Here is a 24,800-nt window from a genome sequence, read left to right as displayed (position 1 = left end):
CCATAGACCTCCATTAATCGTTATTTCCACTTTTGAAACTCGTTAGCGCCCTCACATGGAACTTCAACCAGTTCAGAACCCAGACGTTTCCCGAGAGTGGCAGTTCTCTCTATATTAGACATTCTCTGCCATTAGGTACTGCAAGTTAGCAAGGGCTACAGAAAACGTAAAATTACAGGTAGAGGGACCATTTTTTAGCTTTGTTATCTAGTTTTTGAAGTTAGTCAGGGTTATCATAATGCTGCGAGTCCAGGAAAACCCTAACCATCTCAATTCATTCTCCGTTCTTGCGTCCTTGCAAGACCATTCTCGCAAGGACGCTTGCAAGAACGTTCTTCAAATGAATGTAGCCTACTTGCGTTCTCAGCGTTCTTCGGATTGATAAACAGCCATTAGGTGTGTTCGACTTCATGCAGCACCGGCGGCGCCTTCAGCCGGCTGCCTTGAAGCTGAGAATGCCATTGGCTGCTTCAGTCAGCCGAGCTGCAGGCGGCTGCAGGTGACACCGGCGCTGCAGTAAGTCGAACGCACCTATTCTCTGATAGAAGTCTATGAAAAAATCATTTCGAGAGGATGTTTACGTAATATCCGTTGGTTCATACCGGGGAAGTTGTTTCCTGAAGTTGACCTGGAGATATAATTTGCCTGAAACTAGTTTGCAAAGATACATTTTAATTCGTCATCAAACTCTTTGGAAACAAATGATTTGTGTTAAATGGATTCGTCAGAGAAAGCAAAATCTCAAAATGAAGACATTGGTAAGTAGCCTACAGTACATCAGCTCGCTAGCGCTAGATAAAAGGTATTACTCTAGTCTTAGCTTGCTCCATGCAACAAGTGTTTGATCTTTCTTTCACGACTGTCATTTAAAAAAAATTATACTGTCAAAATGACAGAGAATATCAAAATGATATTAGTTGGATGTGAAGCAATCAGTGTCAGGTAATATTTATTTTTGACGGGAAACACGTAACACTTGAAGTTAGCTAACTCGCCGTATGCATCCTCACGGAAAACACAGCTTGATTTTAGCCCTAGATTGACGACAAACTGTTTTGTCACGGGGTTCATGCGAGTTATGATTGTCTCTTCTATATAATCCAAAACTGAAAAGTTTGACTAACAACAGGTGGTTGAAGGTGCCACACAATGAGAAGCCTGCCAGTTTATCGTAGACTTACTAGGGCACACTTGTGTTACAGCAATGAGTAATTTGTTGGCAGTTGTTGAGAACAATTTAACGCTTACATGGCACTCCCAGTCTGAAGACTTTCCTAAACCTGGTCTCACTCACAGTGACTTTTGGTTTTACTTTCTAACTGTCTAATGGTCACCTTTCAAATAAAATGTCATCACCTAAATGAAAGGTTATATATATTTATATTGGAAGCAAAATCAGCAAGACTTGTTTTCAGACACAGTGGAGAGCCTGCAGTTCCAATTAGCCGATTGCAGAGCTCAACTGGAGCACTGGCAGGGTGTGGCAACAATTTGTGAGCTGAGCAAACAGGAGGAGCTGGGTGAGCTACAGAGACAGTGTGACCAGGAGATCCAGTCTCTCCAAGAGGCTCTCAGAGGTATTTGTCTGAGAAGAGTTTTACAGTGGTCAACAGGAGATGTCTCCTCAAAAAGTATCAACCATTGAAACTTGCTCCTGTTATAGAGACAGCGTCACAGTATGAGGCCAGAATATCTACACTCCAGTCTGAGCGTGCCCAGTGGAGGAAAAACGGTGGAACCACAGATAAGGTGTGTTTGTTTATGTTTTCAGAAAGTGTGATACTTCCAAGTCATTATATATGTACGCATATACACATGCACATTTTGCTAATAATTTTTCCTTTTATATTTGTTGTTTTGGCCTCCTCTCTTTCTGTTTTACAGAGCAGTGTGAAGAAGGGTAGGGGAAATGCAGGAACCTGCGCATCAGAGAGCCAGACATCAGAATCACCCACCAATAGCTTCCAAGAACCAGAAGCCAGAATTCAGAGTGACAGACCATACAGCCTTTCAGCAGAACTTGAGTCTGAAGGGACAGGGCTTCTAATGGAAGGCTATTTCTCCCATCACTGCGACAGTGCCTCTCTCTCCTCCTTCTCGCTGGACACACCCTCTCTGCCCAGGCGCCCTCCCCCTCAGGACGATACTGCATCTCTGGTCTCCACGGGAACACTCGTGCCCGAGGCTATCTACTTACCACCCCCAGGTCACCGGCTGGTAACACACAGTGACTGGGATGCACTGAACGCGCAGGTAAATAAACCTGAATAGCCTGAAATCCTCATACACTTCCACAGAATTTACAAAGAGGGCTTGAATGCTAGACAAACTCCCCCATAAACAGCTTTAAATTAACCTTTTTACCTGGTAGCACTGGTGCTCCCAATTTAGGAGCACCAGCATAAATTTAGGAGCATCCACCTAAAATATTCATATTGTCTTTTCAGCTCTTCAAATTTTGAGCACTAGTTAGCTCTGTGTCTCATGACAACGGAGTGCGGAGTGACATTAAGTGATTGATGGCTAATTTTAAACCAATCTAAAATCTGCATTAATGTTAAGAACGTAAAGATTAAGTTTAACTAATAGGATAGAATGGTAGATCGGTCAGGGAGCATTTTGTAAATAAATTAAAACAGGTCGCACCCATAATGATTATTTGCATATGCAACCAAAATGGTCGCAATTTCAAGCCCTGATAGGGCTGTGCAATATAACCAAAATCTCATATCCTGATATAGATCCTTTCACATCCCAATTACGATCCATATCCCAATATGGCACATTTTCTGTAAATTCAATGAATAAATACTAGGGCTGTGAAATGATAAAAAAAAAAATCAAATCAATCACAGGTTTCTGTGGATTAATCATGATTAATTACATATTACCAATTTTCCGAATGTTTGTCATTTGTGTGCGTCTTTGATTTTGCGCTTTTGAACTTGCGGTACCTTGATGTTCGAGTCACCCGTTGCCACTCGCAAAACTTTGGTGAACCCCTCGTCCTCAACAATATCAATCGGTCTACAGCTTTTTGCAATACATTTGACAACTGTGCTAGTCACCTTGTCACAGGCAGACTTAGTGAGGGCCCTACGCTGTTCAGTGAGGGTGGTTTGGCGCATTCTACTTGAACTCCCCTCGCCGACCAATGCATGCTTTGCATTGAGGTGGTATAGGTTACTTTTAGGCTGGTATTGCTTCAGTGAAACAATAACATTTAGTCATTTAGCATTCAGTCATTTAGCAGACGCTCTTATCCAGAGCGATAACGTCTTCCCGCAGACTCAGTGTGCATATCACCTTGGTTTTATTGGATGTTCCATCTTAGTTTTTTTGGAACACGAACTTCTCATCCAGAAGTTGCAGATTGGGTGGAATTGTGGTTATATTATGTTAAATGCGTTAAACAAAAATAACGAATTAATCCTGTAATTTAATCATAATGCGTTATTTTTCACAGCCCTAATAAATAGTTTATATAAAATGACCACATAGAGAGGCTAGTTGGGGGCCAAGCAGCGAAGCTGCTAGGGCACCTATTGTTTTTGTTAGTTTTATTAGGATTTGGAACCCCTCTTGAAATTGTTGGTATTATTAATAGGGTTCCTCCGGTAGGAGGGAACCTATTGTTTTTGTTAGTATTCCTATTATGATTATGAAAGCCTCAAGGACCCATGAGGTCCGCCATGATGGATTTTCCTGTACAGTCATAGTTTTGGAAAACCTTTTTGCACCTAATTGACTTGACATTTTGTACAGATATGTATCATTGAGGTATTTTAAAACGTTACTTCAGACAATTGAATCAAGTACAAAATGGCTGAAAGGGCTGTATTTATGTAAATGTCCACATTGCCTCAATATGTTTGTGTCACTAAATCAAATGTATTTTTGAAGGATGGTTCAAACCTAATAAGCTTTAAGGTGACATGCCTCTGAAGTACCATGCAAAGGTTCACCTTGATATGTCAAAATATGACTGAATTACAGCTGTTTGAACTTGGACCAAATCTGACAATGCTTGCCATTGGAGAAACAGCTTTTTTTATTATCCAGTTATTGAACTTTGTGTAAACCATGCCTGGTAATGGCTGAATTGGCTGAGATGTTGAGCTGGTAAGCAAAGGGTTACAGGTTCAAAACCAGTCAGAGGTATAGTAAAAAAAAAAAAATTCTGTCAAAATGGTTTCGAGTCTTCCGATAAATCCTCCGGTTGTAAAACATAGCAATGCGTGTTTATTTGAGCCCATCACAACACTCCAATCATCTGTTTAGCGAGACTGTGTAAACCACTGCAAAACAAGCCAGGTTCACCACAGTAGCTAGCTACTTGTAGTCTACGCATGGTAGAGATAACGCTAATGGTTATCTGTAATGAAGTAAATTCATTGTTCAGGTGGATCCCTTGTCTGTTGCACAAATTCATTTCAGTAACCTAAGCCAGGACACATCCCCACTGATGCTAGGCATGATTTGAAATTCCCTTCCATGACAAGTTATGGCACTCCAAACAACCTTTTAAAAAAACTATAAGTAAGTTATTCTTTACAGCAGCAACCGAGTCATCCCATTGTCCCATTTTCATAGGAAATGTACAAGCAGTTTGAACTTTGGCTGAATCTAACAGCGCTTACCACAGGAGAAATTAATTCAGTTACTGAACATGACACTATTCAACACTGAGAATAGCTCAATGGGCTGGGATGGTGACCTGTAAAGTATAAGGTAGTTGGTTGGAATCCAGCCATTATCTTTTGGCCTGTCATCAATTTTGATTATCTGTTTAGTTAAACAGGATGATATCAATCTGAAATACCATGCACAATTTCATGCAATTTCAACTTGAAATGTCAACCGTTTCTTAACCTTTGTCCCAAAGCTGACCAAAAACGAATACTCATATCACGCAGTCGGAGCACAGATAAATAATCAGCGTCAGCCACTTGGGTACCCAGGATGCAGTGCGGCATGTCCAAAAACACAAAGACTTGTGGAAAATAGTTTTCCACAAGTAGGCTGCTAAACCGGCTGCTAAACCGTCACAGGCTATTCTTGCAAGGAGCTGAATATGAACGCTGCCCTAGCCCAGTTGCCCACATGACTTTAGTTAGTTGTGCATTGACTGAGAGTCTGGAATTGTTTTTGGCCAAACGTAAAGTCGTTTTGCTCTCTTGTCCAAGTTGTCCAAGTCTCGATCTTCTGGAGTGTACATGTTTATAATATTTTGCCATTTTGCGGAGGAACCCGCATCGCTGCTTGCAGCTATATTTAGGGGCCAAGCAGCAGCGAAGTTGCTGTGGCACCTATTGTTTTTGTTAGTATTATTATTATTATTATTATGTATAGCGATTAGTGCGAAGTTTAGAAATTTGGCACACTGATTTGGAACAGTCTCCTGATTATCCTCAGCAAAGTTTCATGTCGATCCCTGAAGCTCTATAGCGCCACCAAGGCGTCAAAGTTGGAGATGCGTTTACGCCCACAACTTTTGAACTGTGAGAACGTTTTTCGTAATTGAGGTATCATTGGATTCCTTGGAGGCAGACGATTCAATTGAACCCTATGACGTAATTGTCGTCATGATGGTTTTTCCGTCATTTGTATTTTAAGAAATGCCAACTTTTTCGAACTCCTCCTAGGCCGTTGCTCTGATTTTCATGAAAATTGCAACAGATCATCTTTAGACCGTGCCGACAAAAAGTTATCAAAATTTTAGCAATGAGTCAAACCGTTCACGAATAACGCGCAAATGATTTTGACAAAGAGGACGCCAAAGCGGACGTGAGGCCTTGACTCTGCGACGGTTTACCGTATGGAGTCGAAACTTTGGAAATGTCATCACGAGCATGCAATCTAATCATCTTCTTACCACAATAACCTTGATATGTCAAAATATGACTGAATTACAGCTGTTTATACTTGGGTCAAATCTGACAAAGCTCGCCACGGGAGAAACAGCTTCCATTTTTTAAATAATGTAACCGAACACAGCATTTTTCAGCAGCGAGAATAGCTCACTGGGATAAGACGGGCTGCTTTGGAACGCAAGGTCGTAGAATCGAATCCAGCCACAGTCGTCAAACATGTCGTGACACTGGATTATTTGTTTAGCGAAACCAGGTATGCCACAGTAGCTGTCGAGCAGTATAATCATAATGCTAACGATAACGTTTCATTGTCAGGGGATTTATAGTCAAGAAGAAGCGGAGTTATTGTGCTTTGTAGATATAACGCTGCTACATGTAGCCAGCGCATTTTGTCTCAAAATGATATTAATGTTTTTTATGAAAAGTTTTGCTTTGCTGCTTTAGCTACTGAATTTCCATATTGAATGATGCTTGGCCCCTTTGATTGCTGCTTGCAGCTATATTTATTATTACACTTCTTCTGCCATTGGAGTCTGGCAGCCCCTAGAACCGTATGGTAAAAAAGTTGTGAAATTTGGCACACTATTTCAGGACGGTCCCCTCTTTATGTCTCCCATTCGAGCACTCTAGCGCCACCATTGGGTCAAAGTTGGACTTGTGAAACACACGTAACTTTGAACTGTATGACCGTTTTTCACAAAAGAGGTACCTTTGGATTCCCTGGATCAAGACGAGTTCAACACACCCTATGACGTCAATTTCTGGTTATGAAGATTTTCCACCATTTTGAATGTTAAGGAAAAGCGTTTTTTCGCTACTCCTCCTACAATTCTTCTAGAATCCTATCCTATTGCCACAGATGATCTTCAGACCAAGCCACACAAAAGTTATCCCATGGCGTTTTAATTTTCGCAACCGTTTGTTACAGCCAAGCAAATTTGATGTGGCCAAATTGACGTGACCGCCATTTTGAATGAATGAATATAAAGTTTTTTGGGGACCCTGTTCTAAAGAGGTCCAAAATATGTCGTGACATTCCACCTCTCCCATTCGAGCACTCTAGCGCCACCATTGGGTCAAAGTTGGACTTGTGAAACACACGTAACTTTGAACTGTATGACCGTTTTTCACAAAAGAGGTACCTTTGGATTCCCTGGATCAAGACGAGTTCAACACACCCTATGACGTCAATTTCTGGTTATGAAGATTTTCCACCATTTTGAATGTTAAGGAAAAGCGTTTTTTCGCTACTCCTCCTACAATTCTTCTAGAATCCTATCCTATTGCCACAGATGATCTTCAGACCAAGCCACACAAAATTATCCCATGGCGTTTTAATTTTCGCAACCGTTTGTTACAGCCAAGCAAATTTGATGTGGCCAAATTGACGTGACCGCCATTTTGAATGAATGAATATAAAGTTTTTTGGGGACCCTGTTCTAAAGAGGTCCAAAATATGTCGTGACATTCCACCTCTAGGTGGCGCTACAATAAGCAAAAATTGTGCACCAATTATCTTCAGATCAAGCCTCACAAACCTTTTCACATGGTTTTTGATTTTGAAAACTGCTTTTCTGGTAAAGCTGATCAAAATTGGAGATGAAGCCGCTAAAACAGGAAGTGACGTCATATCTCAGGAAACATTTGCTAAATTGATATAAAACGTGGTACAGGTGCTGGGGACCCTGTTCCAAAGAGATCCACAAAAGTTGTCATCCAACCACTAGGGGGCAATCCCGTGTCTGACACACGTTAACTTGTGATACCAGCTGAATTGATGCGGCTGCCATTTTGAACGAATTTAAAAATTTTCCCTACTCCTACAAAATGTATCCAATATTCACCAAATTTGGAACAGATTATCTTCAGACCACAATCACATTAATGTCAAAATAGGACTGAATTACAGCTGTTTTAATTTAGGCCAAATCTGACAACTGCGTGCCACACGAAAAACTGCTAATATTTTTTGGTTAATTGAAATTACTTTATTGAGTGTTAATATTAACCAATCACTCCTATTTCACTGTGCTTCATATATACCTAAATATTGCCGTAACGAGTGGGATTTGACGATATTAATGATCAATGTTTTTCTATCCTCAAATAATATATCGCCCAGCCCTACTCCCACACATAACACTAAATGTTTTACCTCATGACCCCAAAGGTCCAAAGTACCTAACCATGTCGAGTAGTTGTCCAAACAATAAATTATATCCACACATAGCCACGATCTTGTTACTTCATTCTGCATTCGCATTTTTTCCAGTCTCTCACGCACTATTATAGACACAAGCTGTGTTTCTTGTGCGCCAATCCTGGGATCAAATAAAGCACTCCAATGTGTTCATGCTTCAGTTTTTGTGTTTCAGCAATACTAATGGGGGATATAGCTATTATATATGATAGTTCTAAGTACCACCTTTCATTAGAGATAACAATTAAGACAAATAATACCTTTTTATCTGAAGTATTTGACCTTGGTCAAAAAGAGTCATTTTTGAGTCTCCAGAAGGCCCTTTTACAAAACGCCTGGATGTACTCTTATAAAAACGTGTCAAATATTAATATATTGTGGTCTTATGTTTGACTTTTGACTTTAATTGGGTAAGGCTTCAAGCTGTGGTCCAATTTTGTCTTCCAGCTAATACCTACCACCTCTTGGCCTCTTCAGGCTTCTGTTTTCAAAACAAAATCTAGGCAGAGATAGAAACTTTCAATTTCCTTGTGTTCAAGCTTCTATTACACAACACCAGTAGGACTTACAGGGGTCCTGACAACAGGGGTAATAACTTCAGAGTGTCACCTTTCAAAAGAGACCATTTATATGCATGTACTCCAAATGGTTCAAGAACAGCTTTCAATTTACTTTGGGTGTGCTGTTTTGGCGTTTTCAGGCAAATTTAACAGGATTCTTAAGAGGTTTAAGATGGTGCAGTGACCCAGGCCGGGGGTGTGGCAGTTGTACGCAAAAACAGTCATTGACCGTGTCGGCGGGTCCCACGTGAGACGGGGCACGTTATGTCTCCCGTGTTAAGACAGAACAAAGAACTATAGATTAGAACGGACTCCTCTGTAAGTTAAATAAGTTTTGTTTGTTTAATTCGTTCCATAAATCCATTCATGAGAAGGAAAATAAATAACTAGTTTCATTATCTTATTAAATACACACGTCAGACCACAGCACCAGTCACTCCAAGGAAGTAAACGGAGAAGGGCAAAGTTGAATGGACTCAGAGAAACGAAAACTTAACCCGTTTCTACACTACACTGACTTTTACACTGACATGACTTTCTTCACACTAGGTCCTGCTGTTCACATTGGGTCTGATGTAGGTTTGTGCTCTCTCCTGGACGACAGGTGGTGGAGCAACAGGGAGAGCTGAGTCGACTGAGAGAGGAGAGGGAGCAGTTGGAGAGAGAACTAGAAACCCAGACAGCTGAGACACAGAAGCAGGTGAAATGAACACACACATAAACACACATTTATTAAAGATATTGGCCCCTGAGAGATGAATGAGGACATTTCTTCAAAACCAAGGTGTGTGTGTTTGCAGGTTTCAGTTCTCCAGTTTCAGGTTCAGACCTCCGAAGGCCTGCTCCTGGAGTTGCAGAAATCTTTTAGCCAATCACAGAATGCCGTACAGAGCCGTCTGGTGAGTAGCAAGGAAGCATTTCATTTACACTCACCGGCCACTTTATTAGGTACGCCTGTTCAATTGCTTATTAGCACAAATAGCTAATCAGCCAATCACATGGGTTAGAATAGGTTATAGGGTTGTAATAGGTTTTGTGTATTTAGGGTTAGTATAGTGTATAATTTATTGTTATCTGTATATTTAGGAAGTTTATTATTGGGGTGTGCTTGCCTTCGGCGGGCACAAACCATTGTTATCTCACATATATTTTTATTATTATTTATTATTTTCGCGCCCCTAAGGCTCAGGCAATATTTGGACTACATAGACAACGTCGATGTCAAAAGGTTCGTCTTGGTCTCGATTGCTTCTATTTGGATTTGCGTTCCATTGCACAGTTTAGGAGGTTACAACGTTTTTGTGGGGACAAAGGGCCTTTTGTCGACGATGGGTAACATGTGCAAGCTACGTCACCACGTCAACAAACGTTAGCAACGACGCATGGATACAACGTGATAGAGACTTTCTAGCTCGCAAATTGGAGCTTGGATTACGAGTGAAAAATACCACCCCAAAAAAATCACAACTATTTGGCTCTGTAGAGAAAGCGATTTCGAGTGGAACTGCATTCTCGCATTTTTTATTTAGGTTGTGACAGTCATTGAAATTTGAGCGAGTGCAGGTCGCCCGTGAGACCGCCTCGTCTTTTAGGCGACAGCCATGCAAGAAAGCATCATAGTAGTATTTTTTGTGCCTAATTTTATAGTTAAATTTTACATGAAAAAACTGACAGAGGGAAATGTTATGACGATATGACTTTTGTGAAAACAGCCAGGTGGTGAGATTTTAATATAGATTGCTGTAAAAACGTTGATTTGTTTGCTACGTGAGAGCCTGTCAGCCTCCATTAACGATAGCGGCAGCGACAACAGTGTTGTCAACAGTGTTGACACTCAGTCAACTGTCAATCTGCGTCTGGTGAGTATTTTCTTAATTTCGTACCAGGGTAAATTCTACAACTAAATGGACAGCAGTGTTAGATATGGCGATTGCGAAGACAGCCAGCGGGTCAGCATAGTTTGTTATTTGTGTAAAACTTGGAATTTGAGTGAGACTGCGTCTTGTTTTGACGTTAGCCACAGTGTCACAGACTCTGCTCGCCGACTGGCAGTGTAGTAGGCTACAGTACTGTCTTCAATGCCACAGCTATGGCTAAACTTTTATGTCTTATTACACAGCTGTTCTTAATGCTGTAGAATGCTCCATTCACTTGAATGGGGCTTCCCAATGTTCTGCGGTGAACAATGTTTTTATATTTGACCGTTGCTATGCATAATTGACCGCTGTTCCGGGGAAGTGGCTTTTTTGCCTCGGATTCACGTCTTTCGTAGCACTCCGCAAGTAGTCCGGTAACTTTTCAACCCCAGCGTACTCTGTTGCTTAGCGACGTCAGCTGATTTGAATCTTAAAGAACATTCAAAGACTATGAAGTTCAACGTCTTTGGCGAACCATTTCTCTGTCTCTGCTGATCAACAATTTGAATGGTAACAAATACATTGTAAAAAGACACACTGTTACGTTATTTTTGTTGGCAAGTAGCCGGGTAATAAGCGGGATAATGTATAGAACGCCGGTAATTATCGGGGAAATAAGCCCCTTCATGGCGAAACAAAACTGGCGAAAACTCTGCTTTGCGTCGTGCCTAACAACTCCCCTTACCTGTTCTAAAATCAGCGCAAACCACGGCCTCTTGGGGCTTATTGCTTAATTATCCCTTACAAAAGAAACGTTCTAATTTCCTGCACTTTCAAACAATCAGTGGAGTGTGGATAGCAACGGCAGCTACCTTTCCTCTAGCAAACTGCTTTTGAATTAACCATGTCCCCCTACATTAATATCAAACTTATTTACGTTTTGGTGGGCTTATTTTCAGTTAGCAGACGGTACTATTTGAATTGCAATTCCATCTGAAATACTGCCAGTGACAACGTTGTTACAGTAGCTTGTTTCAAAGGGGGTTCCTTGTATCAAAGGGTGTTCTTAATGAATTATGCAATATGAGTAGGCTAAATGCTTGAAAATATCACTAGAAGGGAAAACGGACCCACCTGCATCTGAAGCAAGCAAGCAAGCACACCCTACAATTTCCCCAGAAATTGTACCCTCTCTAGTTTAGGGTTAGTATAGTGTATTATTTATTGTTATCTGTATATTTAGGAAGTTGTACTTATTTAAACTCAGCATAGATGTAAATTATGTTCTGTGTATTTATTTGTTATGTTATTTAATGCCAGGTGCTTGCATTGTCTTGTCTTAAGAATTTTAGTGCCCAGTCTGACCTTGTGTTGTTCTGTGTACCTGACAATAAAATACTTAAACATGGCAGCAACTCAATGTATTTAGGCATGTAGACGTGGTCAAGACAACTTGCTGAAGTTCAAACCGAGCATCAGAATTAGGAAGAAAGTGACTGTGAACGTGGCATGGTTGTTGGTGCCAGACTGGCTGGTCTGAGTTTTTCAGAAACTGCTGATCTACAGGGATTTTCACGCACAACAGTCTTTAGGGTTTACAGAGAATGGTCAGAAAAAAAAAATCCAACAGACGAAAATACCTTGCTGATGTCAGAGGAGAATGGACGGACTGGTTCGAGATGATAGAAAGGCAACAGTAACTCAAATGACCACTCGTTTCAACCAAGGTATGCAGAATACCATCTCTGAACACACAACACGTTGAACCTTGAAGCAGATGGGCTACAGCAATAGAAGGGTGCCACTCCTGTCAGCTAAGAACAGGAAACCAGGGCTACAATAGCACAGGATCACCCAAATTGTACAATAGAAGATTGGAAAAACCTGCCTGGTCTGATGAGTCTCGATTTCAGCATTAACATTCAGATGGTAGGGTCAGAATTTGGCGTAAACAACATGAAAGCATGGATCCATCCTGCCTTGTATCATTCAGGCTCCTGGTGGTGGTGGTGTAATGGTGTGGGGGATATTTTTTTGGCACACTTTGGGCCCCTTAGTACTTATTAAGCATTGTTTAAACGCAACAGCCTACCTGAGTATTGTTGCTGACCATGTCCATCCCTTTATGACCACATTGTACACATCTTCTGATGGCTACTTCCAGCAGGATAATGCACCATGTCACAAAGCTCAAATCATCTCACACTGGTTTCTTGAACATTACAATGAGTTCACTGTACTCCAATGGCCTCCACAGTCACCAGATCTCAGTCCAATAGAGCACTTTTGGAATGTGGTGGAACGGGGATTTGCATAATGGATGTGCAGCCGACAAATCTGCAGCAACTGTGTGATGCTATCATGTCAATATGGACCACAATCTCAGAGGAATGTTTCCCACACTTTGTTGAAAGTATGCCACAAAGAATTAAGGCAGTTCTGAAGTCAAAAAGTGGTCCAACCTGGTATCAGCAAGGTGTACCTAATAGTGTCCAGTGAGTGTATATTTCAAGTGTAAATGTGTGTTGAGGAAAACATTTTGCTTTCTGTATTGATGCATGTGTTTGTTCAGATTTGGCTTTTCAATGTTTTTTTGTGTTTTCCCAGTCAGCGTTGTCTCTCTCTCAGAGGCGAATGTGTATGGAGCTGTCCAGACTGAAGGGACAGGAGACAGTGGAGACAGATGAGGGAGGAGACACCAACACATGTTTTAGTCCAGCATTACAGGTATCTACAGTGTGTGTGGCTCCCTTGTTTATCAAACGTCAGTGCTCACTTGTTGTAAGTCCACAAGAATCAAGTCCTTCTGTTTTAAATAAGCGATTGAAATGTACAGTGAGTGAAAAAAATATTTGATCCCCTGCTGATTTTGTACGTTAGCCCACTGACAAAGAAATTATTAGTCTATAGTTTTAATGGTAGGTTTATTTGAACAGTGAGAGACAGAATTATAACAACAACACAATCCAGAAAAACGCATGTCAAAATTGTTAAAAATTGATTTGCATTTGAATGAGTGAAATAAGTATTTGACCCCCTCAATCAGAAAGATTTCTGGCTCCCAGCTGTCTTTTATATAGGTAACAAGTTCTTAAAGGTGACATGACATGCTGTTTTTGGATGCTTTTATATAGGCCTTAGTGGTCCCCTAATACTGTATCTGAAGTCTCTTTCCCGAAATTCAGCCATGGTGCAGTATTATAGCCACTACAAGTAGTCCCACAATCAGCTTTCCTCAGAACGCGCTGTTTCTGTGTCTGTAGCTTTAAATGCTAATGAGGAGGAGAGGGGCGGCAACATGCGCTAATGTTTACAACGGATGTATCGCAATGGCTCGTAGCCCCCGTTGCTGTAAGATGCCTCGAATTTAGCCATTCTCTTCTGATCACCCTGGTTTGCAGAGGTGCACACATTCATTTCAATGTGGAGAAAGGCAGATATTTAATTTAATTTCAGCAAGGCCAGCTTTGTGTTGGCTCAAGTTGAGGAAACAGTAGTGGCTGAAATGTTTGGCGCAGACATGCAAAACTTTGGGAAGTTGTGTCGGCGCATTTCCAGCGAAAATAAAATTGAGATATTGGTTGCGCAGAGGCTCGGATGAAGGAATTAAATAAAGACTTGTGCTTGGATTTGTACATCCAAGCACTGAGCAACTGTTGTGCTTCGTTTGTTTGCTCGCCATGATGTCTCTCCAGGAAAAACCGATATCGCACTTGCCATTGCACGGTGGTAGCTCAGTTTCTCATGGGCGGGCCAGATGATCTGGACGGGCAAAGCAGAGAGAGGGGAGGTAACCTTTCTCGTATCTACGTCACTTGTAGGAGATTTTCAAACAGAGCGTTTAAGCCTTCATTTTGTCAAAGGCGGAGAAGAACACCCAGGGCTTTGTTTAGACCTATCGAAAATTCTAGCCACTGGGGGACCAAAGGCAGGCTAGGGGAACTCATATTAATGTTAAATAACCTCATAAAATGAAGTTTTCGTGTCATGTCACCTTTTAAAGGGAGTGCTCCTCTTCCTAGGCCTTAGTTGTCCCCTAATACTGTATCTGAAGTCTCTTTCATGAAATTCAGCCATGGTGCAGAATTATAGCCACTACAAGTGGTCCCACAATCAACTTTCCTCAGAACGCGCTGTTTCTGTGTCTGTAGCTTTAAATGCTAATGAGGAGGAGAGGGGCGGCAACATGCGCTAATGTTTACAGGATGTATCGCAATGGCTCGTTGCCCCCGTTGCTGTAAGATGCCTCGAATTTAGCCATTCTCTTCTGATCACCCTGATTTGCAGAGGTGCACACATTCATTTCAATGTGGAGAAAGGCGGATATCGCGAGCCATAACACCAACAGCAGAACGGTTATCCAAATAACAAAGAAGTGTACAACACTCGCGTTACAGCGTTTGTATTCACACACACACTTGATGCCATTTATCTTTACGTTAGCAACAGTAACTCAGCTGCAGAGCTAATGTTAAAGCCACATTCTAAGGGTAGCAAGCTAGGTAACCATATACAGTAAAGCAACAAAATTATATAGCGTTAGTTAACTTACTTGTCCAAGGTTTGTAGCTTGACCAAGGAGATTTAGTAATGATCCAGAATTTAATTTCAGCAAGGCCAGCTTGGAGTTGGCTCAAGTTGAGGAAATGTTTGGCGCAGACATACAACACTTTGGGAAGTTGTGTCGGCGCATTTCCAGCGAAAATACAATTAAGATACGGGTTGTGCAGAGGCTCGGATGAAGGAACAAAAAAAAAGATGTGTGCTTGCATTTGTATATCCAAGCACTGAGCAACTGTTATGCTTCGTTTGTTTGCTCGCCATGATGTCTCTCCAGGAAAAAACGACATTGCACTCGCCCTTGCACGGGGGTAGCTCAGTTTCTCATGGGCGGGCCAGATGATCTGGTCGGGCAAAGCAGAGAGAGGGGAGGTAACCTTCCCCCTATATACGTCACTAGGGGGAGATTTTCAAACAGCGCAATTGAGCCTTCATTTTGTCAAAGGCGGAGAAGAACACCCAGGGCTTGGTTTACACTACAATTCTAGCCACTGGGGGACCAAAGGCAGGCTAGGGGAACTCATATTAATGTTAAATAACCTCATAATATGAAGTTTTCATGTCATGTCACCTTTAAGGTCCTGGAGTGGCCTAGCCTATCCCATAGAAAATCTGTGGAGGGAGCTGAAGATTTGAGTTGCCAAACATCAGCCTCAAAACCTTAATGACTTGAAGAAGAGGAATGGGACAAAATCCCTTGTGAGATGTGTGCAAACCTGGTGGCCAACTACAAAAAACGTCTGACCTCTGTGATTGCCAACAAGGGTTTTACCACCAAGTACTAAGTCATGCTTTGCAGAGGGGTCAAATACTTATTTCACTCATTAAAATGCAAATCAATTTATAACAATTGACATGCGTTTTTCTGGATTTCGTTGTTGTTATTCTGTGTCTCACTGTTCAAATAAACCTACCAGTAAACTTATAGACTGATCATTTCTTTGTCAGTGGGCAAACGTACAAAATCAGCAGGGGATCAAAAAAATACATAATCTCACTGTATTTTATCACTGTATATTTTGTTTTGATAAATGCATTATTTATGTGTCTCTCCAGGGGGCACATTGTGAGGAACGTCTGCGCATTGAGATTGTAAACTTAAAAGAGCAGCTGGACACGAGGGCAGAGGAGAGTGGTTGGTTCTCATCCTTCCTTCGCCTACATAAATGGAGAACATTTTGATAGCCTGTACTTGATAATTGTTAGTATTGATTGTCTTCTCTCTGTCTCTCCTCCCTGCTTCAATAGAAGTTTTAGAAGGTGAGTTTTTTTTGTTTTTGGAAGTCTGAGGTTTAATTTACCAAGTCTGCTTTTACTGTTCCACTGACTATCTGTTAAACTAACTGGGGATTTCCACAATGCTTGTTAGGTTAGCTTAATCTTTTTGTTTGATTGTGTAGGGATTTAGGTTTTTTTAATATATGAAAAAGGGTAAAATATTCTTTGAAAAGTTGCCTTAGGATTGGCCCTCTCGTTGTCATGTTTGAACCCTCCAGTGCAGCTGTCCAGCCTGAAGACGGAGACGGAGCACATCCAGTACCAGAAGGAGAGGCTGCAGGTGGAACTCCAGGCCTGCCGCACCGAGCTGCAGGGCCTCCAGGTGGTGCTTTCACACCTGCAGGGAGACAGCAAAGCCCTCAGCAATGACAAGGTAGCACTTGAATAGCTTTTGGGCTAAAATACCTTATGCTTGAGTTGTTTTCGGAGATCCTGCTGGGGTAGTTGGTTGTGTTGTAGAGAAACAAACTGTAGTGGAACTGTTTTTCTTAACTGTGGAATTAGCAGTGACTTGGAGTGATAGAACAATGTTTTCTTTCCTCCCCTTTCTTTCTCTCCAACATCGCTTTCACCACTCTTATTCTCTCTCCACTTCTTTCTCTCTTCCTCTATACCTCTCTTTCTCCCCCTTCACCTCTCATTCCCTCTACCTCTCTCCCCCACCCTCTCTGTTTTCTCTCTTAGGCGGCCATGCACCAGCAGTGTCTGGAGCTGCGTAGTCAGGTCATCAGCCTCCGCACACAGGTGGACACCAGCCAGACGGTGCAGAGGGACTTTGTTCAGCTCTCGCAGTCACTACAGGTGCCCCTTTCTTGCTAAATGTTGAAACGCTGAGACCTGCAGCCTAATTGAGCCTAGATGAAACGGCACCAATGAATATGGTTGGTTATCTTGTCCAGGCACACATGTGCGGGACAAGATAACTGGGAAGGATGGGAGGAAAACCGACCCCCACTGCATCATGTTATTTTATACTAGTTGGCTACTTATCTCTACTTTATGTTCAAGTTACAGTGCACCTGGAAAGTATTCACAGTGCTTCACTTTTTCCACATGTTGTAATGTTACAGCTGTATTCCAAAATGTATTAAATTCAAATGTTTTCTCCACATGATTCTACACACAATACCCCATAATAATAATGCGATGGCTGAGCGGTTAGGGAATAAGGCTATTAATCAGAAGGTTGCTGGTTCGATTCCCAACCGTGAAAAATGACGTTGTGTTCTTGGGCAAAGCACTTCACCCTACTTGCCTCAGTGGAATGTCCCTGTACTTACTGTAAGTCGCTCTGGAAAAGAGTGTCTGCTAAATGACTAAATGTTGAAATAAAACAGTATTTCCTCCCTTGTTGACTTACTTCTAACCTCGCCAACCACTTCAGTGGCAGACACATACACGCTGAGTACATAAAACAGGTTAGCAAATGACCTAGCTGGCTAGCCAGCTGGTAGGATGGTGAAATACGTAGCCAATGTCAGGCCTACCCTACTGTATCATAAATAGCATGATAAGCAAGCATATTATGAAAAATGAGTCCCAAAATGACAAATATATTAAGCTACAGTTATTTGTGGGTCTAATATTGGTGCTTTTTAAAAGTCACTAGCTAACTAGCATAGTAGAACTAAGAGCTAGCTACATGTAAGGTGACTCAGACAGAAAGGACAATTTAAAAAGACACTTGCATCGTAAATTTAGGGAACATAGCGTTGTATAGTTAACATAATGGCAAATGGGTTGGTGGAGAAACGTTTAAGTGTAAATGGCCTGTTGGTAGAATCATTGTCATTTTGGCTGATAATTAAAAAATATGATCAACCCTTGTGGACTGTCTGTTTGTGATCTATTAAGTATCATGTATCGAACAAGTATTGTTTTGGTGTCGAGTATCGTGATGCTAAACTTGGTATTGGTATCAAAGTCAAAATGTTGGTATCGTGACAACACAAACCTGGAGTTTGCCAAAAGGGACCTGAAGGACTCTTAGACCATGAGAATTCTAATTCTCTGGTGTAGTCTTCTTTTCGTTTCGCTTGTGTGATATTATATGGCAGTTTCCCATTGCTTTACACAGTCCTTTGCATTTTTGTTGAACACTGCAAGGTCTTTTGAGCTGCAAGGGTTGGGTAGTAGAGGGCAGACAAGGCAGTGCTCCATAGTCTGGTCTTCTTCTCCCCATTCACAAGTGGTTGGGGCAGTCTTGCTGCCCCATCTGACCAGAGCATCTTTAGATTGTCCTATTCTCATTCTGAGGCGATTGAGCGTTTTCCATTGAGCCCATAATGTTTCTGAGCCAGGGGGTAGGTTTTCAGTTGGGGCTATTCCCATGCCAGTTGAAAGAGGGTCATTCTTAAGCTTATCCATCCAGGGTTGGATTCTGGTTTCATCCCGAGACTTTGTTAGGGGTTGGACATGGCTGAGAAAGCTCTTTATTGACTAGCCGTTGGGCCGAACGGTGACATCCATGGAGGGGATGGCGTTCATTGCTAGTAGCTTTTGTTTTCTCGACTTGGCTGGCAACTTCCCGTACAATATCGGCAGGGGCCATGCCAGTGAGGAGGTGCAGGTTGCTTATGTTGGTGGGTTTCAAGCAGTTTCAAGTGTTCAGTGCTGGGTCAAGTTTATTGGCAAGGGTGAGCCAAGATGGCACTGAGGATGGCTGCCACGGTCGCTAGGTTTTGTATAGTTTTTGTCTGTTAATTCAGTGTTCTGCCAAGATATCCGGGGTTCTCTAACAAGAGAAGTACTTCTAAACATCAGGACTACAACTACTGTGGATTTATTTCCCACTTTTCTGCTTCCAGCGGCAGACTTAGTGGGAATTATAGTCAAAGCCACCGTCGGCTTTGTCCTAACAGCGAAGCGTCGTAGGAGAGGTAAACAGGCCGGTGCTTTGGTGGGACTTCGCTGGCGCGGAGCGCGCACAGCGTTACAGGGTATATTTCTCTCCATATATTCTCTGCTGAGAGCGGATCCTCTGCTCCCTGCTTTCTGGCAAAACGAAAGGCGTGAAGATGTGACAGTGATTCTGCAGCCCTGTTATCCTGATTTGGAATGATTTTGTATTAACTGTAAACCTTTTTACTCGCCACGTGAGTTTGCTTCATTCATACTGGTCAGCCGAGGCCATGGAGAATGAGGCCAGAATGAGGCCATGGCCGAGGCCATGGAGAATGACTTCCGAACGGCTTCAAAAAGGTTCTGGACCACCATCCGGCGACTCATGAGGAGGAAACAGTGCTCTGGATGGTGCGCTGCTGACCTCAACTGGGGACGTTCTGGATCGTTGGAAGGAATAATTTGAAGACCTCCTTAATTCCACCAACACGTTTGCGACGTGGAGTCTGGGGACATCGGGGGGGGCCCTTCTATCTCTGGGGCTGAGGTCGCCGAGGTGGTTGAAAAGCCCCGCGGTGGCAGGGCCCCTGGGGTGGATGAGGTCCGTAGAGTAGAAGTAGGCTCAGAGTAGGCTCAGAGTAGAACCGCTGCTCCTCCCCGTCGAGAGGAGCCAGCTGAGTTGGCTCGGGAATCTGATCAGGATGCCTCCTGGACGCCTCCTTGGTGAGGTGTTCTGGGCACGTCCCACTGGGAAGAGGCCCCGGGGAAGACCCAGGACACGCTGGAGGGACTATGTGTCTCGGCTGGCCTGGGAACGCCTTGGGGTCCCCCAGGAAGAGCTGGTGGAAGTGGCCGGGGAGAGGGAAGTCTGGAAATCCCTGCTTAGGTTGCTGCCCCCACGACCTGACCCCCGGATAAGAGGCAGATGACGATGACTGGTCGGCGTCTACATGCCCCCTCAGGCTAGCGCCAACGAGGCTCAACATGTGTTCGCCGACCAGATACTGTGTGTGGAGCATGAAAATCTGGATTCCTTGGTTATTGTGCCAGGCGACTTTAACAAAGGAAACTCCCGAAATACAGACAATTCATCAAATTCCCTACAAGAGAAGGGAACACTTTGGATCACTGCTACTCTACATTCAGTAAAGCATACCATGCGGTTCCCCGAGCAGCACTGGGTCACTCTGACCACGCCATGGTCCACCAGAATCCTGCATACAGGCAGAAGCTAAAGCGCTGTAAGCCTGCTGTGAGGACATCGAAACAGTGGACCAGTGAGGCTATGGAGGATCTGCGGGCGTGCTTGGACTACTGACTGGGATATGTTCATGACTGCTTTGATGAAGAAAGTGTTTTGTCCGTCTCTTCATAAACGGAGTGACTAAGTTCAGTTGAGTTCTGGATTTACTATTTATCAATCTGCAAATTGGGAGAGAAAACCAGACCTCTGACAATAAATGACAACACAACACCAGGCTTAGGTCTCAATCAAGTCTCTCTCCGCTCTGAAGGCCAGAGGACCATCTTTTATAGGGCACAAGAATGTAAACATAGATAGTGACAGTAAGGCAGTAATGACGTTACAACAGTCTCAGAGAAAGAGATTCACAGCTCCAACACATGACCACTCAAACTACAGAGTTCATAGTTGGAGCTCTCCTTGTAGTCATGACAAGGACCATTTAGCCAGTACTTTCTCCTGATCTCAAACATCTATTAACCCTGACACATAGACACAATCTACTCTTATTAATAGCAAGCTTACATGAGAACATACTAACTAGTATCCAATGACTAGTTCTCTTGATTAATGAATAATGTAACCACACAGGAAATCTAAATTTCTTCCACAGCCTCCAATAGTCTGGATGAGCCCACGGAGGCTGTGACATCATACATCAGCTTCTGGTTTACAGCTAAACTCAAAAGGCTGAGGCTGGACAAAGAGGACGCGTTTAGGAGTGGGTACAAGGACAGATTCAAGGAGTCGAAGAAAAGGTTTAGCAAGGCGGTGAGAGAGGCTAAACGACTGTACTCAGAGAGACTGAAGCGCCAGTTCTCTGCTAACGACTTCAAGCCCAGAGCCCCCCATTCCACAAACGACTCGTTTGGCCAATGACCTGAACTAGTTCTACTGTTGTTTTGAAAGACAATTGGACTGCCCTGAACTATCCCTTCCCTCCCCCCCGCTCCCCACCAACTCAGTGGCACTCTCCGTTCACGAAAATGAAGTTGACAGACTTTTCAAGAGGCAAAACCCACACAAAGCAGCTGGACCGGACGCTGTCTCCCCTTCCACCCTCAAGAACTGTGCTGACTAGCTGTCTCCGGTGTTCACCTACATCTTTAACACCTCCCTGGAGACATGCCATGTGCCAGCCTGTCTCAAGTCCTCCACCATCATCCCTGTGCCCAAAAAGCCTGGCCAACTGGACATAATGACTACAGACCCGTCGCCCTGACCTCTGTGGTAATGAAGTCTTTTGAGCGCATGGTGCTGGCACACCTTAAATCCATCACAGACCCTCTACTGGACCCCTGCAGTTTGCCTACAGAGCCAACAGGTCTGTGGACAACGCAGTTAACATGGCTCTCCACTTCACCCTACAGCACCTGGACTCCCCAGCATCCTACGCCAGGATACTGTTTGTGGACTTCAGCTCTGCCTTCAATACCATCATCCCAGCCCGGCTTCAAGACGAGCTCTCCCAGCTGAACGTGCCTAATTCCACCTGCAGGTGGATCACAGACTTCCTGTCTGACAGGTAGTAGTGCGTTAAGATGGGAAAACAAGTCTCTGACTCCCGGTCCATCAGCACCGGATCACCTCAGGGCTGCGTCCTTTCTCCTCGGCTCTTCTACCTGTACACCAACAGCTGCACCTCCAGTCATTTGTCCGTCAAACTTTTGTTTGCAGACGACACCACCCTTATTGGGCTCATCTCTGGTGGAGACGAGTCTTATTATAGGTGGGAAGCTGACAACCTGGTGACCTGGTGCAGCCAGAACAACCTAGAGCTCAATGCTCTTAAGACAGTGGAGAAGGTTGTGGACTTCAGGAAGAACACAGCCCCACTCACCCCCATCACCCTGTGTGACTCCCCAGTCAACACTGGGGAGTCCTTCCGATTCCTGGGCACTATCCTCTCCCAGGACCTCAAGTGGGAACTGAACATCGGCTCCCTCATCAAGAAAGCACAACAGATGATGTACTTCCTTTGGCAGCTGAAGAAATTCAACTTGCCAAAGACAATGATGTTGCACTTCTACTCTGCCATAATTTAGTCCATCATCACCTCCTCCATCACCATCTGGTACGCTGCTGACACTGTTAAGTGGTCGGTTGGCTTGACGGTTCCTGAGATGGAAGGAGCAGACTTGGCATGTAGGTGGCTGTGCTTGTAATCAGGGGCATGTCAAGAACATTTTGAACAGGGTGGCCAGGCGGGGACACTGTCCCAGAGCTGGGTGGTCATCATCAAATGGGAGTCAGGTGGCAGAGCGGTTAGGGAATCGGGCTAGTTATCTGAAGGTTGCCAGTTCAATTCCCGGGCCATGCCAAATGACGTTGTGTCCTTGGGCAAGGCACTTCACCCTACTTTCCTCGGGGGAATGTCCCTGTACTTACTGCAAGTCGCTCTGGATAAGAGCGTCTGCTAAATGACTAAATGTAAACCACGTATCGAGACTCAAGTTAACATTTTTATCTACCCTTTCTGTTATAGGTAATGAAACACTGTTTTATATCTCGATAAACTAAGCAATTTTCTATTAACATTTTCCTCCTGTCACAGGAGTCCTGTGTGTAGTTATTAGTAAATGGTCACATCCTTCATCTAAATCCAGCATCCTGCATATGGGATTTCCCTATGGCAAATTATTATTTATGGGTTGAAGGTCCATCTTCTAACAGGACAACAACCCTAAGCAACAGCCAAGATGACAAAAGACAAAGGAGTGGCTTCGGGACTTCTCTGTGAATGTCCTTGAGTGAGAGCCCAAACCCGATTGAACATCTCTGGAGAGATCTGAAACTAATGGCTGTGCACCAACGCACCCCATCCAACCTGATGGAGCTTGAGAAGTCCTGCACAGAAGAATTGGAGAAACTGACAGAAAATGTGTGTGCCATGATTGAAGCATCATACTCAAAAAGACTTGAGGCTGTAATTGCTGCCAAAGGTACTTCAACTAAGTATTGAGCAAAGGCTGTGAAAACTGTACATGTTATATTTTCTTTCTTAATTTTTGCTATCTATTAAAACAAAAACAATATATAATATATATATATATATAGAATCCATTTTGGAAAAAGGCTGTAACATAACAAAATGTGGAAAAAGTGAAGTGCTGTGACTACTTTCCGAATGCACTGTAAATTGTTCAAATGTAGCAATAATCCAACTAGCAACCTAGTTGCAAATTTACTGCGTAATCCAAACTGTGGAATGGCTGTGACAAATAATCCACAAGTGATTCTTCCCCATCCCACTCTTTGCGTCCATGTCTCTGTGACCCCCTCACTCAGTCTGCAGTTATTTGCCTCATTGGCATCCATTCTATACATTAGCCTGTAAGATCCTTCAGAGCTGCCATAACAAGCTAGCGCTAGCTACTTCTTGATACAAAAAAGGAAAGCGAAGATCAGAAAATTCTAAAAGTTGTTTACAATTTTCAGTTCACTTTTCTAATATGGTACTGTATCTATCAGTCGCTATCTCACTTTACCACCAGTTCATCACACTAACTGTACAGTACGGTGGTTGAGAATTCGAGATTAAATTATATTTGGACAAACGCAATTGTCAATATTGTATTCTAGTTGTTGATTGATAAGGGAGGACATCCTCCTTTAGAGCAGGACACATGAATTTTGGGAGCTACCTGGTTGGCTTAAGAAGGATATAGACATGGCATGGAAGCTCCTTTTGGGTCATATCAAGTGTCAATCAAAAAGTCAGAGTGCAGTGGCCATTTTGGCGTCAAGATATCGTAAATATTCAGAAGCTAACTGACGTTATGATTAATTGAACGTGAGTGACTGGTCTCTCATGTCGGCAAAGTTAGAATGATGCAACAAGAGTTCATGTCTATTTATGAATGTCGTACATGGTTCTCGACAAAATACTTTACTTGGTTAGATAGTTTGGACCTTTGAGAATGTAACCAGACCATTTTTGGTGGGATATTTTGCATAACTGGACAACTGAGCCTTGTTAGGTGAGTAGTCTCTGTTTACTTTCACGTTGTTGACACGTTCATGGTCGGACAAAGACGTTGATTGTACCTGCTGTTGCAATTTGATCTTGAAATGGTTTACATCAGTAGAATCACAAGAATCGTAGCTTTCCAACAATAAATGGCATGTGTACAGACATGAAAATCCCTCACCTTTCGGCGAAATTCGCCGTTTTGAAACCAAAACAGGTGACCTACGTGAATCGTGTAGATCGTGTAGATTCGATGAGAGGGGGGGGGGGGGTATTCATATTCAGTGAACTGCGAACAGGTGCGGTCAGAAGGGAGCGCGAGTGCATGGAAATATTAACGCGAAGGGCCTTGCATCACCAGTGCAAATCACCATCAGAGGCTGAAAGCACCTGGCCTCGGTGAATGATGGTTTTAAATC

General features: G+C 43.0%; 1 protein-coding gene across 1 annotated transcript in view; it reads left to right on the top strand.

Annotated features, from left to right (window-relative positions):
* Positions 1–572: 572 nt before the first annotated feature.
* Positions 573–24,800, top strand: part of rabep2 (rabaptin, RAB GTPase binding effector protein 2) — a 28,383-nt gene continuing 4,155 nt past the window's right edge. Inside the window, exons 1-10 of the mRNA XM_084678606.1 lie at positions 573–758; positions 1,416–1,577; positions 1,664–1,749; positions 1,885–2,253; positions 9,238–9,333; positions 9,434–9,532; positions 13,097–13,216; positions 16,106–16,184; positions 16,546–16,700; positions 17,012–17,128. Coding sequence (XP_084534732.1) covers positions 716–758; positions 1,416–1,577; positions 1,664–1,749; positions 1,885–2,253; positions 9,238–9,333; positions 9,434–9,532; positions 13,097–13,216; positions 16,106–16,184; positions 16,546–16,700; positions 17,012–17,128 — 1,326 coding nt within the window. The 5' untranslated portion in view covers positions 573–715. The remainder of the gene's footprint in view (positions 759–1,415; positions 1,578–1,663; positions 1,750–1,884; positions 2,254–9,237; positions 9,334–9,433; positions 9,533–13,096; positions 13,217–16,105; positions 16,185–16,545; positions 16,701–17,011; positions 17,129–24,800) is intronic.

Source organism: Hypomesus nipponensis, chromosome 17 (assembly GCF_054491055.1).
Source record: "Hypomesus nipponensis isolate SF chromosome 17, ASM5449105v1, whole genome shotgun sequence".
Taxonomy (NCBI): domain Eukaryota; kingdom Metazoa; phylum Chordata; class Actinopteri; order Osmeriformes; family Osmeridae; genus Hypomesus; species Hypomesus nipponensis.
The sequence above is the reverse complement of the archived record's forward strand: the minus strand, read 5'-3'. Positions and strand labels throughout refer to the sequence as shown.